Genomic DNA, 19824 nt, shown 5'->3' on the forward strand with positions numbered 1-19824 from the left:
ACACAGTGGTTGTTCTTGGCACGCCCTCCCCTGGCCCCTACACTTGGCCATGAGGCCCCTGTGCAGGGTGGGCAGTGACATGGGAAGTTCTTCTCATTTTTTTATTTGACAGGTGGAGTTATAGACAGTGAGAGAGAGAGAGAGAGAGAGAAAGGTCTTCCTTCCGTTGGTTCACTCCCCAAATGGGCGCTACGGCTGGCGCTGTGCCAATCGAAAGCCAGGAGCCATAGCCAGCTCTGTGGCTCAATAGGCTAATCCTCCGCCTTGCGGCGCCGGCACACTGGGTTCTAGTCCCGGTCGGGGCTCCGGATTCTGTCCCGGTTGCCCCTCTTCCAGGCCAGCTCTCTGCTGTGGCCAGGGAGTGCAGTGGAGGATGGCCCAAGTCCTTGGGCCCTGCACCCCATGGGAGACCAGGAGAAGTACCTGACTCCTGCCATTGGATCAGCACGGTGCGCCGGCCGCAGCGTGCCAGCCGCGGCGGCCATTGGAGGGTGAACCAATGGCAAAGGAAGACCTTTCTCTCTCTCTCTCTCTCACTGTCCACTCTGCCTGTCAAAAAAAAAAAAAAAAAAAAAAAGAAAGAAAAGAAAAGAAAGCCAGGAGCCAGGAGCCAGGAGCTTCTCCCTGGTCTCCCATGGGGTGCAGGGCCCAAGCACTTGGGCCATCCTCCCCTGCCCTCCCAGGCCACAGCAGAGAGCTGGACTGGAAGAGGAGCAACCGGAACTAGAACCCAGCACCCATATGGGATGCCGGCGCCACAGGCAGAGGATTAACCAAGTGAGCCACGGTGCCGGCTCCGACATGGGAAGTTCTTATCTCAGGTGGGCCCAGGCGAGCTTGGATCTGTGGCAAATATCCAGGAAGTGTCCTCATGGCTTTGAGATTCCAGTGAGACAGGCCAGCTCGGGTCAGGGGCCCTTGCTGAAGGGCCAGGGGTCAGGGCCAGCTCCCCGGGACTGGACGTACAGACAGCTGTCCCGTGCCCTGTGCTGCTGGCTCGACGTGTGTTAATCCCCCAGAATTCCCAGTTTCCTCTCCCTCGTCCTGGTTCAGAACACAGACTCTGGGACTCCACCCAGCTCTCCCAGATCTCAAATCCCATCCGGGAGGGTGTGGCCCAGGAATCTGCTTCCCTGGTGACTCCCACATAAGCTGAAGTTTGGGGACATTGAGTCAGAGGCTGCGAATATCCTGCAGGGGACACGTGAGTGGCCCAGCATAAGGCAGCAGGAGCAGGAGGACCAGGCGCCCCCACGCCAGCACCTCCCATACAGCTGAGGCCACGGGACCCCAGGGGAGGACAGGCTGGGTCTCCACAGCAGCCTGGCCACCCTCCCTGCCACAGGGCTCAAAGCCTTGCTCAGCTGGCCACTGGGGATCCCTTCGAGACCGCTCTGTGATGTTGCAAAGAGTGGACTCCTGGGCTTCCTCTCCCTCTAGTTCCACAAAGGATCCTTCATCAGGCAACCCCCATGGGAGGTGTTAAGGACCCCAAGTGGCTTCAGTTTATTTTCCTCAGAAGCTCAGAATTACTGTGCTGGGAGCGGCACGGGTCCTCCCTTCCAGCCCTTCACCAGAGAGGAGGGGGAGGGAGGAGGGAGAGGAAAGGGCAAGACTGGGGGAGGGGGCAGGGATGATAGCCGCAGACAGACAAGGAAGAACCGGCAGGGTGGAGTGAGCTAGGAGGGGCAGGGAGAGCCCGTGTGAGGTCATCCAGGCCAGTCTGCCCGCGCCCCTCTGTCATCTCCTGTCCCCGGCCTCCGGCCACCGTGACGGGCGCAGAGCTGGCCCAGTGCTGCAAGCTAAGTGGCTGCGGCTTGGAGCCTCCCCTCTGGCTGAGGGGAAAAGCTGCTGACCAATCTGCCTGGAATATCTGAGTTTTCCCAACATGGAAAAGAGAACCACGGCACACAAATCAGTCTTATCATAAACTTGGCACAGTGGCTGCCGAGGGAAAAACTCTGCAATTGAGATGCGGATGGAGGAGGCGCCACCCAACTTGGGGGAGGGAGCCTGACTCCTCCCCCCCCACCCCATGGGGACAGCTGCCCAGGAGCCCGCACATCCCTCTCACGTTCCCCCTGGATCTGCCCCTCTTGTCCCCTGTCCTAGGAAGTCCCTGAGGAGCACTGGAGTACAGTGGCACCCGGAAAGCCCACCCTGGTGGCCCTGCCCCCGGTCACATAGAACCATCCAGAGGCAGGAACGCCAGCCCACAGGCCAACGTCTTAGAGGACGAACAGTGGAGTCCCCAACAGCACCCCCACCTCTAGGCAGCCTTGTAGGTCTAAGGGCACCTTCTGATCTCCTTAAACCAGGTATTGCTTCGTCTCCTCCTCCCTGGGTACGCGGGTCCTGGCATAAAAAGAAGCGGAGAGATAAGCCCTGGATGAGGTGAGCCAACGGCTGGGTTCACTTCACTCGTGGGCACCTCGATTTGCCCTCTGAGATGTGATCAGGAGGACCAGCAAGACCCAAATGAGGAAGCAGAGACAGAAAAGCTTCCCTGTGACTCACGTTAGGATGACATCGGCATTGGATGGAGACACAAACCACCTGCTGGCGGAGCCCGGAAGAAGGCAGGGGACTCTGGGAAGGCGGTGTGGAGGACCCGGCCTCTGGACCAGACCTTGGGAGGCAGAGCTGGGGTTTTGGTGGGAAGAAAACGCTGGGGCAAGAGTTCGCTGATTCTACAACTGCACCTAGAAATGAGACCTGGGGTTTTACACCCTTCGTTCTTACCACACCAGCTGGGAAGTGCTAAGCTGAGTTCATGGCTGTCAGTCCAGACTGTGAAACCTGTTTGGGCTAGTCACGGGACTTCTCCAGACCTCGATGTTCTCATCTGTTACATGGGAGCACCAGCCATTTCCAGAGTTGTCTTGATGATATTCAAGTTAAAAGCGCCTGCCGCATCATGGGTGCTCAGGTTTCTGGAGCAGAAATGCATAGAGCAGTGATATTTCCCAAGGGACCCTCACAGGCACAGTGCAGTTCTCCAGCAGTGTCCTGTCCCGGTCCCTCTCACAGTCAGCCATATGGGGTGCTGATGCCCCTCCCACACCCGCCCCCACGCCATGCATTGTTGGCAATCCCTGCCTCCTGGGGCGCTGGGCACCCCCTGCAGCACACTGCCCAACATGGGGCTGGGGGGCGGCGCACGGGGCTGTGCCCCTCAGGATCCGTGGAGGGCGTCGCACGGCTCTCCCTACCCTTGCTGAGATCCCACGTTCAAAGTGTGGGCTGTGAGTCACACTCATGAAAGCCCCTTATAAAACACAGGCCGTGGGAAGGCAGTAGAGGTTGGCCCAAGTGCTTGGGCCCCTGCACCCACATGGGAGACCCAAAGGAAGCTCCTGGCTCCCGGCTATGCATCGACCCAGCTCTGGCCGTTGCGGCATCTGGGGAATGAACCAGCGGACGGAAGACCTTTCTCTCTGTCTGTAACTCTGCCTCTCAAGTAAATAAATAAATCTTTTTTTTTTTTTTTTTGACAGGCAGAGTGGACAGTGAGAGAGACAGACAGAGAGAAAGGTCTTCCTTTGCTGCTGGTTCACCCTCCAATGGCTGCCGTGGCTGGCGCGCTGCAGCCAGCGCATCGCGCTGATCCGACGGCAGGAGCCAGGTACTTCTCCTGGTCTCCCATGGGGTGCAGGGCCCAAGCACTTGGGCCATCCTCCACTGCACTCCTGGGCCACAGCAGAGAGCTTGCTTGGAAGAGGAGCAACTGGGACAGAATCCGGCGCCCTGACCGGGACTAGAACCCAGTGTGCAGGCGCCACGAGGCGGAGGATTAGCCTAGTGAGCCGCGGCGCTGGCCAAGTAAATAAATAAATCTTAAAAAAAAAAAAAAAAAAAAAAAAAAGAAGAAGAAGAAGAAGAAGACAGGCCAGCACGCAGATGTTTGCACGACCACATGTTTGCAACACATTCACAGACTTGGCCACGCCTGGGGGCCGGTGTGCCTGCTGCTCTTGGCCTGGGCTCAGTGGACAAAGGGCTTCCTCCACACAGGCTGTGTCGGCCCCAGTCTCTGCAGTAGTCCCGAAGCTTCTGTCACCTCACTGCGCTTTGTCTGCCATCACGGTGTTTAAGGCTTACACTCACGTGTGTTCGCCCGTCCTCTGCCTCCGCCACCACAGGCGGGCTCCACGAACGTTTCCATTTTCCTGGTGGACCTGGGCTGCCTAGACCAGCATGGTGGAGGACAGAATTGCTTGTTAAGTGAATGAGTAACTGCTCTGTGCCCTTAGATTGCCGTGGTCAGTGCAGCCAACTGATGACACTTTCCAGGCCTTTTTCCATTCTGGGCCCAGGGGACGACCACTATTCTTGTTCCTCTTGTGTAGGCTGGGGCCATATGAGCGATTCTGGCCAGTGAGTTACGAGTTGAAGCGACAGGAGCATTGATTCTATTTATTTGTTTTCATTTTATTTGAAAGGCAGAGAGACAAACAGATTTTCCAACTGCTGCCACTGCCCTCCCCTCCTAAATGCCTGGCATCTGGGGAGTGAACCAGGGCCGAGCCAGGACGGAGCCAGGAACCTGGAACTCAGTCTGGGTCTGCCATGTGGGTGGCAGGGACCCAAGTACTTGAGCCATCATCTGCTGCCCCCTAGGGTGTGCACTGGAGCTGGAGCAGAACCAGAAGAGCCAAGACTCCAACCAGGCACTGTGACGTGGGATGCTGGCATCGCGGGCGGTTAACTTCACTGCTGTGCCAAGTGCTTGCCTCACACTGGAACTTGTAAATGCTGCCAGGGGGCCTCCAGGCTCTCCTTATGTCCCCATGATGCAGGGACTGGCCATCAGCGTGGGTCCTGAGCGACTCTGAGCAGAGCCCTGCCCCCTCGCCGTCCCCCCCCCGCCCCCCAAAGGGCACAGAGTGCTGGTCACAGGTGCTGCGATTGGGGGCGTGGTTACTGCTGCAGCACAGCCTGCCCAGTCCTGACCGATGCCGTCACCCTAGGTAGACACCGGTACAGCTGCTCTCCAGCATCCTGAGAGTTCAGGTGACTTCAAATGCCTTGAAGTCCAACAGAACCAGAAATGTCCCTTTCCGAAAGCCAGGCCACGGGCTGGCCTTCCTTTCTCCTTCCTGTCTGATGGCTTGGGGGACAGGGGCTGGGGGACAGCTGGAGCCCACGCAGCCAGCATGCCAGGGACCAGCACCGTCGCTGACCACACGCTCAAAGCCTCAAAGCCGGCTGTGGTCATCCTCCTCCTTGACACCAGGGCAAGAAGAAAAGCAGCCTGCCCACTCCGCGGGGAGTGAGTCACAGGCAGAGCCAAGTCCACGGCTGGGGGCCAAGGGCAGACACCACAGTCCTGCCCTGGTAGCCTGGATGACCAAAGAAAGATCCAGAAGATGGTAGCGGTCAGGCGTCTGATGCCAGGCTGTGTCCTGCCATACTGAGACCACAGTCTACACAGTGCCTGTTCCCTGGGGAAGAAGGAGGGCGTTGCTGCAGGGTGTGTGTGTGTGTGTGTGTGTGTGTGTGTGTTGCAGGGGTGGGGGAGGCAGCTGTGTCAGGGGAGAACGAGCCTGGGCTGGGAAAGATGGAATCAGAGAGAGCGGGTCCCAGGCAGTACGGCTCCTGTGGGGTCTGGAGGAGGCGACTACCTCCTGACCTCAATTTCTTGGCCCAGGCAGATGAACCTTAAGATAAACTTGATAATCTTTCTGGATTGGTTGCATGAAGTTCTATTATCTTCATTTTCATCTTTGTTCCCAGCCCAGAAGCCAAAAGTAGGGCCCTGGCCCTGCACCCCTCCTCCCTCCCTCGGTGCTCAGAGCAGCTGCCACCACTCCTCCAAGTCAGAGCGGCAGCTGGAAAACAGAAACCGGGGCATTTTTCTGTATCTGGGAAGGATTTTATGGCTGATTATTGCGATTGTCTTCAGTTTCCCATAGCCAGAGTGGACATTCACCCCTGTGGGAGTCTCTACCCAGGAAACCTGGCTGGGCTGCCCAAACCAGGCTCGGGGGCTGCGGAGGACGGAGGTGGATCAATCTGTCATCCGCTGATTCACTCCCCAAATGCCACCAAGGCCAGAGCTGGGCCAGAGCTGAAGCCAGGAGCCTGGAGCTCCATCCAGGTCTCCCACGTGGGTGGCAGGGGCCCAAGCACTTGGACCATCCTCCGCTGCGTTCCCTGACACATTAGCAGGGAGCTGCATCAGAAGTGGAGCATCTGGCACTGGAACTGGTGCTCTGATACGGGGTGCCACTTGCAACTGGCAGCTTAGCCCCCTGTGTCACAACAGCGGCTCCAGGGACATGCTCTGTGTCACAGCCCTGACGCTGTCGCCCAGAGCTCAAGCTGGGTCCATGCCCTGGTCCCCATCGGGGACACTTCTGGGAGGGAGTGATCCAGACCAGCCCCAGCCCCTGGAGACTGCTGGGTAGCAAAGGCAGAGATTTCTGTGTGGCGCAGGTTTCTGCAGCAGCCCCGAGAAGATGCCTTGCAGGAAAAGTGGGAGTAAGAGATCACAAAGGCAACGTGTGCTTCCTCTTTGCAGTCAGGGAAAGCTCCCCAGTCCCCCCCCCCCCCCCCACACTGGGTTTTCTCCGTGGTGGCCGGTTCACTTGCCCTGGGGCAGGGAGAACACAGCAGCCTTTCTCCTCTCACCTCCTAGCCTTTCTCCTCTCGCCTCCTCAGGCCTGCAGCAGGGGCTCTCAGAGGGGGCTCCTTGGATCACCCGATCTCCACCACCTGGGAACTTGCTACGAATGCAAAATCTCAAGCCCCAGCCCAGACTACTGACTCAGAGACTCTGCGGGTGGCGCCCAGTAACCTGCGATTTAACAAGCCCAGGTGTGAAAGCTTCAGAGTGCAGGAGGAAGGGGGGGGGGGCTTGTGGCTCACACTCCCCATCCTCTGGGGGTGGGGTTGGGGGTGGGGGGACAGTTGGCCACCCTGAGCCATTCTTCCCAGCTGCGCAGAGACCACTCCATGGAGTGAGAAACTGGGGCCCTGATGGCACCTGGAGATCCAGGAACCTGCCCTCTGCTACAGATTTGGAAGGCACAACCCCCCCCAGCAAGCCATGGGCAAGCAGGCTGGGAATTCCCAGGCCACTGGAATCCAGAAATTTTAGGGATTACCTCCAGGGGAAACCAAAAAGCAAAAGTGATGATTCCCCTATGGGGCACTAGGGGGAGCCCCATCTTTGGGCCCCAGGGAAGAACAGGGAGCCACTCAGGAGAGCTAGAAACATTTCCAGGGCAGTCCTGCTTCCTATCTGGGGCAGGGCTGGAGGTCCAGTGCTAGACCCTCATATGAACTGGTCTGGCGTTGGCAGACAAGCCCCTGCGCATCCATTCTGCATATCTCAGCTCATCTCCAGGTACTTCACAACCTAACACATGCACACGCCATGGGTATAGTTGCCAGTACTGTTCAGAGAATATTGACTAGAAGACAAGTCTACATAGTCAGGACAGATGGGATTTTCGTCCTGAATATTTCCCATCAGTGGCTGCTTGCATCTGGGGGTGTAGCCCCTCTGGATACAGAGGACCCAACTGTATTCCCAAAGCTGGTGGCTGGTGACTTTTTTGGGGGGAGGGCTAAAGATTTATTTATTTGAAAGGCAGAGCTACGGAGAGGCAGAGGCAGAGAGAAAGAGGAAGAGAGAGAGAGAGAGGACTTCCATCTGCTGGTTCACTCCCCAGATGGCTGCAACGACTGGAGCTGTGCCGATCCGAAGCCAGGAGCTTTTTCCTGGTCTCCCACGTGGGTGCAGGGACCCAAGCACTTGAGCCATCTTCTGCTTTCGGAGGCCATAGCTGAGAGCGGGATTGGAAGTGGAGCAGCTGGGACTCAAACCGGCACCCATATGGATGCTGCAGACCAGGGCTTTAACCCGCTGCCCCCACAGCTGGGATTCTAACTGGCGCTGCAGATAACCCGCTGTGTGACAACGCTGTGTCCTGGTGACCTGTTCTAAACCAACCAACCAATCCGAACCCGTGCTTTAGCAGGAAGCGGCCAGTATGCAGGAGCATCTACCTGTCTCCCCTGCTTCAGCCCAATTTACGGTCAGAACAAACAGGGCTGGAGGGCTCTCAGGACATGGGTGGTCCCTGACAGGATCCTGGGAGGCGTTAAAGATCCAGGAGTCCAGGTTGTGCCCGTCTGCACTCCCAGGAGAAGGGGCTGTCTCCATGGGCAAGGGTGCTGCACCCTTGCAGGAAGAAAGTGCCCCGTCCTTTGTTCAAACTTTCAATCTCTCAAGCTGGAGAGAGCAGGGCATCAGCCCAGGCAGCAGGCCCTCTGGACTGGATCGATCTCTCTCTCTCTCTCCTTCACCCGGCGAGCCGTCGGTGCCAGGTACAAATCGGGGCGCTTCCGGCCGAGATTCCCACAGCGCTCACTCGAGCCCTCGAGGAGAGAGAAGGGCCCCCCCACAAAGAAAAGTTCCCCCGCCCCTGGGCACCCCAGCGTTCTCCCAATCCAGGGCCTTCCGGGAAAAGGAGTGTCCAGCAGGGCAGGGCATCTGAGGACGGGGAAACCCGACCAGAGGGGAAGTCGCCCTGCCCGCCGCCTTCCAGCCGGCGGCTGAGCGCGCGTCCCCCCGCGTCACGGGACTCCGCGCGGCTGCGGGGCGCGAGCGGGTATCCCCGAGGGGCATCCCCCAGGGGGCGGCGACGAGGGTGGGAGAGTAGAGGAGCGCGGCCCTTCCCGTGGGGCGCGGACGCCGGGAACGAGGCGGGCTGGCCCTCGGGCGGCGCAGCCCTCCTTGGACCCCATCCCCAGCCGGTGCCCGAGCCGTGCGCCCCTGAGCCCAGTGGGTGCTAGTGGTGTCGGGAGTGGGTCTGGTGCGGGAGAAGCGACTGGATAGAGTGGGAGCCAGGGCCTCAGGTAGAGGCGCCTCCAAACACGCGCCTTCTGGGTTGCTCGTTACAGAGCGCTCATGCGCGGACCCTCGGCAACCGCCGGCAGCCCCCCACACTCGCCCAGCCGCCAGCCCTGCCCTCCGTCCGGCAGCCGTCCCCTCGGGTCGCCCTTCCTGCCTCTCTGAAATCGCCCCGCCCCTGCTCCGCCCCCGCGGGCTGCGGTCCCTTTAAAGGCGCGTTCGTCTGGGGCCGCCTCTTCTCTCAGGGCTGGCTTGGGAGTAGCGCAGCCGCCGCCACTAGCCCGGCATGGCCATGGCGTCCTCGGCCATCGGGCAGCGCCCCTACCCGCTGCTCTTGGACCCCGAACCGCCGCGCTATCTGCAGAGCCTGAGTGGCCACGAGCCTTCGCCGCCGCCCGCCGGCCGTTCCTCGCGCCGCTGCGTCCCGGCGCCCCTCTCCACTGCGCCCGTGGCGCACGAGGGGCGCGGCGGCCGCAGGGCTGCGCGGGGGGACCCAGAGCCCCAGTCCCGGGCCTCGCGCCCCGCTCGCCCTCTCCGGCCTGGTTTGCAGCAGAGGCTGCGGCGGCGCCCTGGAGCGCCCCGGCCCCGCGACGTGCGGAGCATCTTCGAGCAGCCGCAGGATCCCCGCGTCCCTGCGGAGCGAGGCGAGGGCCACCGCTTCGCGGAATCGGCGCTGCGAGGCGGCCCCGGCTGGTGTGACCTATGCGGACGCGAGGTGCTGCGGCAGGCGCTGCGTTGCGCTAGTAAGTGCAAGGCAGGGCCGGGGAGGGGCGCGGGAAGACCGCAGTCCTGGGGCGGGGGACTGCAAGGGGGACAGGGGCATTGCCCTCTCTGTCCGCGGGGAAGACCCGACTTTCAGGTAATTCCCGGAAACGCGCACTCCTTAATTCCCTGACTGGGAATGGTTAACGCGGCATTTAACAAACACCTCTCCGCTAACAGGTGCGTGCCTGCGCGCCGACCCCCATGCACAGACGCGCGCGCACACGCAGGTGCGTGCATTTTCCCCCAACCCCGTGGGCGCGCACCACACAGGTGCGAACATCCACCGCCCCCGCCCCCCCCACGCCCCAGGTGCCTGCATCCGCCCCCCTGCCGCCACGCGCGCGCTTGCTTACACAGCCGCAGGTTGGTTGATGGCCGCAGCCACAAGGTCATTCTGTTCCCTTCTCGCGTTGGTCCCAAGTTCTGGAGAGTTGTTTGTGAGGCTGGTCCTGAGATGCCCATTTGACCCTGGCTTATTGGAGTTGATGGCAAAATGACTTGTTTGACCTGGTTAGGCTCGGGATGCCAGGTGCAGAGCCTGAGGTCACCCTGGACCTGTGCCCCTCCAACCTTTGCACTCTCCGGCAATGTTTGCGCTCCCCTCCTCCCACCCCCTCTTCATGCTCTAAAATTCCCCCACTGGGCACCTCTGGTTGCTGCCTGAGCCAGGCTATCCTCCAAGTTCGCAGAAGTCCAGCAGGTAGATTATCTGAGCACACCCCACCCCACCCCCCCGCCCCGCCTCGGCTAGGTGTGTGTATTCCTTTAACATGGCCCTCTCGTCCACCCCCACCTGCTGCGTTTGCTGTTGCCGCAACCGCAACTGTGGTGGCTGTGTGGTTGTGTGTTGATGGGGAGGTTTTGCCTATCTGCAGCATTAAGCTCAGGCAAGGACACAGCCCCTAACAGGCACCTCTGGCAATGGATTGCCAAGGCCTCCGGTCCCCCAGGCCGAAGCTCCTTCCCGGTCGGGAAAGCCCTGTCTGGCCACCCCTTGCAGTCCACAGCTGAGGCTGTTTGATGTGCTCCGCGCTGCAGCTGCCTGCCGGGATGGCCGAATCAGACTCAAAGCCAGCATCAAGTGGAAGGGAAAATTGGAGGGGGAAAAGGCTGCTGCTCTTTCTCCCACCAGGCTCCCCGTCCAGGTGCTTATTAAAGAGGAAGAGCAGAAGTTAGACAGCCGTCCGTGTGTTGTGGGTGGAAGGGCTGCTGTCCTGTCGCAAATGCCTTTGACCTTACAGCAGAATCAGATGCAACCTGGCCTTGGACATGTGGGCAGCCTTTGCCTTCTCAAGGGTCCTCTACCCACTGGCCCTGTACGCAGGGACAGAGGCTGTGACCTCACTGTCACGGCATTTTGTACTGGGATCCCGGAAGTCTGCCTCACTGGCATCCAGTTTGAGATTTTCCGGAACTGTATTAGTTGTGGAGCATTTTCCATGTATTTTTTTTTCTTTGAAAGACTTAGGGAGAAACAGGGAGAGAGCTTCCATCTGCTGGTTCACTCCCCAGGTGGCTGCAACAGCCAGCACTGAGCCAGGCCAAAGCCAGGAGTCAGAAGCTTCAGCTGCGCCTCCCATGTGGGTGGCAGGGGGGCTCAAACACTTGGGCCATCCTTCACTGCTTTCCCCGGCCATTAGCAGGGAGCTGGATCAGAAGTGGAGCAGCTGGGATTGGAACAGGCATGGGATGCTGGTGTCACAGGCGGCAGCTTTATCTGCTACCCCACAATGGCAGCACCTGGCACATAGTTTGTGATTTTATGTTTGGTGATAGTGGGTGTGTGTGTGTGTACCAATGTGTTATATGCCATGATGAAAGGAAATTCTTCAATTAGAAGCACCCAGATCTGTGGCCCAACCTCTTTGTGTGTGGCTTGGTAAAGTCTCTTCCCTTGCTGGTCCCCATGGTCCCCCATGTATGAACACCAGGGAGGAAGCAGCCGTGGGATCCAGAGAGGAGTCTCTGTCATCAGTAATCTCACTAATCGTGCACCTGGGAGTGGATGGGACTGGATGAGGGCTGGCAGGCGGAGCCGGCAGGGCGAGTCCACTGAATGTCTTCTTTAAGGTTGATTCCATGGTGGCATCCGTGTGTTTTCATTTGGAAAAGCCAGGATCAGGAGGAAGACGTTCACAAGGCTGAATTGCGCAGTGATTGCGAGTACACACGGGAACCTGAGCCCTGTGTTTGAATCTTGCCGCTGCGTCTCCGTGTGGCCCCTGGCACTCCCACATTCTGCTCCCTTGTTTAAAGAGATGGGGAGGGTAACATTGTAGACATCAGCACACTAATGCAAGGAGCCAGCGGATTCGTGGACGTCGGCACCTGCCGTGTGAGTGTCTAATTCAGGAGGAATGTTATTATCTCCTCCCGGAGGAGCTGTAACCATCTGTTTGGACGCGTGACACCCTGAGGCGAGGCTCGCCTTTCAGGTGGCGTGTGCAGTCCTCAAGCCCTACCTGCTCGCTGGGCTCAGCGGGGAAGCGAGGGCCACAGGCATTGCAGGAAGTGTGGGTATTCAGCGTCCCCAGGCAGACGCCTGCTGTGACGGAGCAGTGTCCGCTCAGAGTGCTTGGGGCTGACCCTCTGCGCCTGGCTGGGGGCTCATGAAGACACTGGCTCCTTGCATCCAGCGAAGTGCACAGAGCTTGGTGAAGTTGAAGGCGCTGGCTTGTTGGTAGGATTCAATGTCCCTGCTCTTGGGAACGTGCAGAAGGGCCCTGAGTACGTGAGTGACATCGGCCTGTGCGGGAGGCTGACCCTGGGTGGCAGCCGTGTCACCAAATGGGCTTTTTTTTTTTTTCTTTTTTAAAATTTTTGACAGGCAGAGTGGACAATGAGAGAGAGAGAGAGAAAGGTCTTCCCTTTTGCCATTGGTTCACCCTCCAATGGCCGCCGCGGCTGGTGCGCTGCAGCCGGCGCATCACACTGATCCGAAGCCAGGAGCCAGGTGCTTCCTCCTGGTCTCCCATGGGGTGCAGGGCCCAAGCACTTGGGCCATCCTCCACGGCACTCCCTGGTCACAGCAGAGAGCTGGCCTGGAAGAGGGGCAACCGGGACAGAATCCGGCGCCCTGACCGGGACTAGAACCTGGTGTGCCAGCGCCGCAAGGCAGAGGATTAGCCTATTGAGCCGCGGCGCCAGCCACAAATGGGCTTTTAATAAGGGAAGAAGATTCTAGAAAACTTCCTACTGCCAGCCTGACGACTTTGTGAACATTTTAGGCTCATCCCTACTTCAAGGTCTGTAGCTGAGCCCTGATGAATACTGGATTTGCATATAGGAAAGTTTAAAATTAATATTAATTCCTAAGATCAAAGAAATCATGTCTGTGAGAGAAGGAAATCCAGTGAGGGTGGGTGAAAGACAGGGAGAAAGAGGAAGACAGACTGGCGGAGTGCAGGTGTGGGCTTGGGATGGGCGTAGTGGTTCTCCAGGAACCCATCCCCAGCCTTGCAGGAGGGGAAGGCGACAGCAAATGACCAGGAACTCCCCGGCTGCCCGGGGCCTGCCTTCTCGGGGTCCACCCCCATCTCGGGGACCGCCCCCCACCCTCCACAGGTCAAGTCTTCTGAGGAAGCGCACTGACACGTGGCTTCTGGTTTTTTTTGTTTTTTTTTTTTTTTTTAGATATTTATTTGAAAGGCAGAGTTGCACAGGGAGGAGAGGCAGAGAGAGAGAGAGAGAGAGAGGCAGAGAGAGAGAGAGAGAGAGAGGTCTTCCGTCTGCTGGTTCACTCCCCAGATGGCTGCAATGGCCAGAGCTGCACCGATCCGGAGCCAGGAGCTTCTTCCAGGTCTCCCATTTGGATGCAGGGGCCCAAGCACTTGGGCCATCTTCTGCCTTCCAGGGCCATAGCAGAGAACTGGATCAGAAGTGGAGCAGCCAGGACTCAAACGCGCCCATATGGGATGCCGGCACTGCAGGCAGCAGCTTTACCTGCTACGCCACAGTGCTGGTCCCGTGGCTTCTTGCCTTTCATCTCTTTGGTGCGTGGAGAAGCCAGCCTGGCGTGGCAGTGGGAGAACCCTTCGCCCAGCTCACACACTCCTGGAGAAGAGGTGTCTGCTCCTGGGCTGGCTGTCTCGGGAGGGGTGTTGTTCAGAGCCAGGGTGTGGCGAAAGATTGGATTACAGGGTTGCAGGGGGGCCTCGGGGCTCGGCGCCCTAACCTCCCCCTCCTGCAGTAGGCTCTAATTATGGCCAAGCACAGGTGTTAGCCATCGAGCCCTCAGGGAGGGGCACGAGGCCGGGGTCCCGCAGGGCCTGTCCAGTGTCTCTGGTTCTTGGTCTTGCATTCAGGCCGGGGTTTACCTCAACTTGGAGGAACCAGAGCTAGCCATGTGGCAGCTCCCAGATCCTGTAGCCCCAGTGCCTGCTGTGAGATGTTTGGTTTTTTGTTTTTGTTTTGTAAAAGAAGCCCCTGGCACACTGACACGGACTCTGGGGTGCACCACAGGGAAGCCTGGTGCGTGAGGGCTTCTGTGTTTACACGGAGCTCTTGGCAGGTGTTTGCTCCGCACCCTCGGTGGTGCTGGAGTGTGGGACGCTGTTCTCGTGGCTGTAGGCTTGGCTTGACTTGGAGGAGGGGAACAGTAAGTGCTGAAGCGGACGCTTTGTTGTTCAAGATGGTGGGACCCCCACTCCCAGTCTCCTCTCGACCCCCGCCTCTAATTGGTGTCTTCTTCCTGGGAAAGGTCCTGAGTGTGGAGGGGAGGAGGTAGGGGACAGGGAGAGGACCCCGATGGCTTTCAAAGCCATCTCTGAGCCCGCACGCTGTGTCCCTTGTTTTTCTCCTTCCTGCTTCGTGTCTTCTCTAAAGACGAAAGTGAAAGGATTAAAGGGGGCCTGAGCCCCCCCCCCCCAATTCATCAGCACATGAAATTTTCTGATTATGGAGTGTGGGGGGCTTGGATCCCAGGTACAGTCAAAAATGATTAATGCCACTTGTCTGCCAGCCTAATTAGACTTGGTAATGAGCGCGTGTGTTTGCCTGCTGATCCCGCCGAGTTATTAGGTGGCAGGGAGCAGACATCGCCCCTCCGCGCTGGGGTCTGCACTCAGAGCCTCTCCCCCCGCAAGTTTCCTGGCGAGGCAGCCGGTGCCAGACGTGGCAGGGTGCGCCCCTGAGCCACAAGGAAGAGACAGTGCCCAGCTCAGCCTCCCGCGCTGCACGGGCAGGGGGCGTGGACTGAACGCCTCCTGGCTGGGGTCAGGGCCGGAGGCTCACGTGGCCGGCACAGGTATGAGAAGGGGCAGGGCAGGAATTCTCAGTGCGGCCATGCCAGTGCTCTGCTCTGAAGGGTGCTGGGAGCTTCCAGCTTGCCGCTGCAGTCCCCCTCAAAGCAGCGTGTGAGGTCGGGAGCGGTGCTGCTGCCGAGATCCTGAGTTGACAGAGGGGCACCTGTCGTGCAGTCACAGCTGGGGCTGACTCGGACAGCCCTTTGGGGCCTTGGGACCGGTCCTTCCCTTGGGCCCTATGCCCGTGCCTCTGTGTCAGAGGCAGCCACCAGGGCTGGGAACAGCTGGGGAGGTCCCAGCTCCTGCACCCCAGGGACTCTCCCACAGGGCGCTCTCCGGCTCCCCACACCCACCCCTCCTCGGCTTCCCCACGGAAGGCAGATGCTTGCCATTCTTGCCCTACCCAGGGCATCGCTGGGGCTGGTGAGGGACCTGTCAACATTCCTTAGGTGACTGGGTGACTGGTGGGGGAGTGTCTGTGGGTGTGGCAAGCACGCACCCCCCCGCCCCGCCCCGGGGCCATCCTGCTTCTCAGCGCTCCTGAACCCCACCCCTCATCCCACTGCCTGCTCAGTCCTGGTTGTCCCCTCTTAGGATCAGGACGTGCTGGTGACAGCTGATGCTGGGAAGACCAGCCAGGCCTGGGGAGATGGTTTTGCATTTAGTCACTTTCTGGTTTTTTCCAAGGGTTTGGCAAGCTTCTGTCCACACGTTCCAAGCTGGCTCTCAGGGGTGGGGGTGAGGGGGAGAATGGGGCCAGGCTTTGGGGAAAGAGTGGGGAGGCCAAGGTGGTGACATCACACAGGGCACAAGGCAGGGGTCTCCAGGGGCAGCGGTTGAAGTGGGATGAAATCTGCGCTGGGGAGTGGTCACAGGGAACCAGCTCCAAGGTCAAGACTGTCTTGCCTCAGACCTGGGCTGTCTCTGAAGCACCCGCTGGCATGCAGAGGAGACGTGGGCAGAGATGGAAGCCCAGGTCACCACGTCATGTGCTCTCTGGAGTGTCCACACACCCATGCTGGGCCTGCTCGTGAGACTTGCAGCTGCAGGGTTTGGGGCAGGGGGTGGGGCACCACTTTTCTGCCAAGGGCCATTGGATATTTTTAACATCATTCACAGGCCATAACCAATGACCAACTTAAAAATGAGCCTGCTGTAGATTTCTCGAGTTTTGAGGTTGCCTTGGCAGGGCCAGACCAAATGATCTTGCGATCCTTATATGGCCCACGGCCGGACGTTCCCCGTCCACGGCTTGGGGTGCTGTGGCCCTTTCTGGAGGGGAAGGAAGAAGAGCACTGGGTCCCCCCCGCACCACGGCACACGCCCAGCCTCTGTTGTGGCTGAGGGCTCTGGTGACCCCGTGGGCAATAGCAAGCCCCAGATTTCCTTCATATTTCCCACCTGCACCTCCTGCCCTGACCCCGGCGGCGAGGGAAAGCACAAGATGACATGATGCTGAGGGATTGTAAGGAGGGCCGTGGTGGACTTCCGGTCTGCCTGTTCCTCCCGTGTGCCCCTGGGCCGGTGGGCGGGTGCCGGGAATGACACTCAGCTGTGGCCGCCGCAGGGCCAGGTCGTGTTTACTCCTCAGTGGAAGGCTCCCGTGCCACCTCCCGCCCCCTTCCCTGTGTCTTCAACAAACACGTGTCTGGGGTGGGGCAGCTCCTGTCCCGATGTCTGCAGAGGCCCTCTGGGGCTGGGTGGCTGGAAGATTACAACTTGGCTGTCCGGACCTTTCAGAACTCACGCTGCAGCTTCGGGCAAGTCAGGAGCGACAGAAGATGCCCTTTGTCTTTTTTAAGAAATCTTTTTCTGTTTCTGTTTTTCCTGGATGCCAGACCTAAGAAAACATTCCTGCGTTTGCTGATGATCCGAGCCGGTGTCGTGTGCACCTGCTAGAATGGGGCTGCTTACGTGGAACAAGAAGCGGTGGCTTGCCAAGGAACAGTGGGCAGAGGTGGCTTTGGTGGCACGTGGCTGCATCTAAAGCATTTTGCCGTGCAGGGTCTGCACGGAGCCCCGCGGTTCCCTTGCGAGGGGGAATGACGCAGAGACACAGCATTCAGGGACGTTGAATGACTTCCCTGAGATGACCCAGGCTCAGGGTGGCAAAGCCAGCACCAGGACCCAACAGCAGTTTGCTCTATGAGTTAGCATCGTTGCCCCTGTGAGGTAGCTAAGTTCCTTACGCGTCTGTCTCCCTTCATACTGGGATATGTCCTGAAGGGGAGCTACAGGGGGACAGGAGGGTGAGCCAAAGGCTGGGCGCACCATGAGCCAGCTGGAGGCCCCGCCAGTCCCGGGTAATTGGGAGCTGCCTGTCCTTGGGCCTGTTTTTAGCATTCGGTTTCTAAGTTGATCGTTAGCCTGCGTAACTCAGGGTCTGTAAACACAGGGTGACGTTGTTCTAAATCCCAGGGCGACAGACATGGTGCTCGTCTCCTCACTCTCGCCCCAGCCTGTTGGTGTCAGGTGTACGTACGGGATAGATGTGGAAAGGCAGGTGGACCTCATTCTCTTGCACACTCCTCCCCGTCACGGGGGCCCAGCTGTCAGTCATGGTGCTGGAGGAGCCAGAGCGAAACTGACACAGTCCTAGAGGGGGCAGCCCTGGGGAAGGAGGGTTGAATGAGGACTGGACACAACCCGAGGTCTGCAGAACGGGCCTCTGTAAGTGAGCAGCAGACCCCGGGGGGAGTCCCCGCCCCCACCTGGCTCTCTGTTGCTCTCCAGGTCACGCTCACATCCGGGAGCAGGTGCCGTGACCTGGAGGAGACTGATCTTCCATGCAGGCTGAGCGGAAGCTGCTGGTTTCAGTGGAAGCAGTGATGTCCTCCCGGGCACTTGAAAGCAGAACCAATCAACGAGAAGTCAGGGATGCTTCTGCCTCCCGTGGCCCAGCGGAGTCCCAGTGGGACTGGCGAGACTAGAGAGAGGGGCCTGGGTGCCACAGTGAACGTCCATTCTGGTTTTGAGCCTTTATAAGAACAGGGTCTTTCACGGTGACACTGTGTAGTCCTCCTGCCACACGAGACGGCGAAGACTTCAAATGCTATTGGGCCTCAGCTGCACGCCCCCTTCAGCATAGAGGTCACCAGGTCACTGTAAGGAGCATCAGGAGGTCATTGCAAGCATCCCTCTGCCTCTAGATGCCGCTCCTCCCAGACCACGCCCACAGCAGAACATCTGCCTCGCCTTCGAAGGGTTAGGAATGAGGATTCCAGAGCTTCCCAAGCCCTGTCTCCAGCTCTGCCAGTTCCTTCCTGCTGGCTTCCCCGATGGCTTAAACTGTCAAAGACCAGTTCTGTAATGAGGAGAAACGGGAAGTGAGGTCAGCGTGTCCCAGGTCCTCATGGGGCAGTCAGGAGGGGTTTCCCCATCACACGTGACTTAGGTTTTAAAATTCCCCAGTGTGCGTGTGTGCCTGAGTCGGGACCAGGAATACCGCCCTCGCGTGGGCCCAGCCAGGCCTCCTTGGAGATCTCAGGGGCGAGGATCAGAGTCACAGTGGGTCCCAGGGGACCTCGGCCTCACCCCTCACTTGGTGGCCCCGAGAAGCTGGCCGCACGGATGACCGTCTCCAGGCCAAGAGTCGCTCCGTAAACTAGAGGGCACACACGGGGGCCCCGGGCAGCCCCATCTCTGGGGGAAGCAGTGCAGGGAAAGAACCAGCCTGGATCTGAGGGAGGGCAGCGTTTGGGGGTGTTTGTGCCTGTGGTCAGTGACTTCTCAATGACATGCTTTGTTCTGCTGCATGAGCACGAGGCCCGCCTAGGGAGGGGACAGCCCGCTGGGAGCCTCCCGGTCAGCTTTGCTGTGAGAGGCACAGGTGACAGGGCGGCCTCTTTGGAGGACCCATGTGGCTTAGGTTGGTTCTACCAGCAAAGGGTATGGTATAGGACCTGGCCTGTGGAAGACCATGCACTTCTTTTAAATATTTATTTTCCTTTTATTCGACTGGAAGGGAGAGACAGCTCTTCCACCCACTGGTTGACTCCCCAGATGCCCATGATAGCCAGGGCTAAGCCAGGCAGAAGCTGTGAGCCAGGAACTCCATCCGGGTCAGGTGGCAGGGACCCAACTACTCGAGCCATCATCTGCTGCCCGGGTGCACACGATCAGGAAGCTGGGGTCAGGGGCTGGGCTGGGACATGAACCGGGGTGTTCCATTATGGCTTACGTGAGTCCCAGGCAGCACCTTAACTGCTGCGCCAAACCTGTCCCCACCCCCAGCGTTTTCTTTGACCTTGGGGAAAATGACAGCATAAAGGTGTTGAGCCAGAGGCTGGTGGCTGCATGAGTGTCATGAGTGTCGAGAGTGATGTAGCTCAGAGCTGAGCCCAGCAGCCTTGGCTTCCTGGACTTAACACTTCCTGGCCCGAGCACTGTGAGTGCGTCTTCAGCCCAAGCTTCTGCCAGTGCCCCAGCTCTCTGGGGTCCATTTCCTCTGGTTAAAGGACACGTGGGGCCTGGCGTGGTGGCATAGCGGGTAAAGCCACTGGCTGCAGTGCCAGCATCTCATATGGGTGCCGCTTTGAGTCCCGGCTGCTCCACTTCCCATCCAGCTCTCTGCCATGGCCTGGGAAAGCAGTGAAAGATGGTCCAAGTCCTTGGGCCTCTGCAACCATGTGGGAGACCGGGAAGAGGCTCCTGGCTTTGGATCAATGCAGCTCCGGCTATTGTGGCTGATTGGGGAGTGAACCAGCGGATGGAAGACCTCTCTCTCTCTCTGCCTCTCTCTGCCTCTCCTCTCTCTGTTCTCTCTGTAACTCTTTCAAATAAATCTTTAAAAAAAAAAAGGGCATGTGTCCCCCCCCCCATTCTAAACTAGCCCCCATGTAGGGCAAGCATTTGGTGCAACATTAAGATGCCACTTGGGATACGCACATCCCATATAAGAGTGCCTGGGTTCCATGGTCCCACGCTCCTGGTCTTAGCTTTCTACTGATGTGC

At 59.0% G+C, this 19824-nt stretch overlaps 1 protein-coding gene across 2 annotated transcripts in view; it reads left to right on the plus strand.

The window, feature by feature from the left end:
• Positions 1-9085: 9085 nt before the first annotated feature.
• RASSF5 (Ras association domain family member 5) overlaps positions 9086-19824 on the plus strand; it is a 64793-nt gene continuing 54054 nt past the window's right edge. For both annotated transcript variants that reach the window (XR_011381389.2, XM_051821274.3), the window contains exon 1: positions 9086-9606. Coding sequence is in view for 1 of the 2 variants with exons in the window: in XM_051821274.3 (XP_051677234.2) it covers positions 9150-9606 (457 nt within the window). In the remaining variant the exon portion in view is untranslated. The remainder of the gene's footprint in view (positions 9607-19824) is intronic.

Source organism: Oryctolagus cuniculus, chromosome 13 (assembly GCF_051225735.1).
Source record: "Oryctolagus cuniculus isolate XC-2025 breed Fujian yellow rabbit chromosome 13, ASM5122573v1, whole genome shotgun sequence".
In the NCBI taxonomy this organism is placed as follows: Eukaryota; Metazoa; Chordata; class Mammalia; order Lagomorpha; family Leporidae; genus Oryctolagus; species Oryctolagus cuniculus.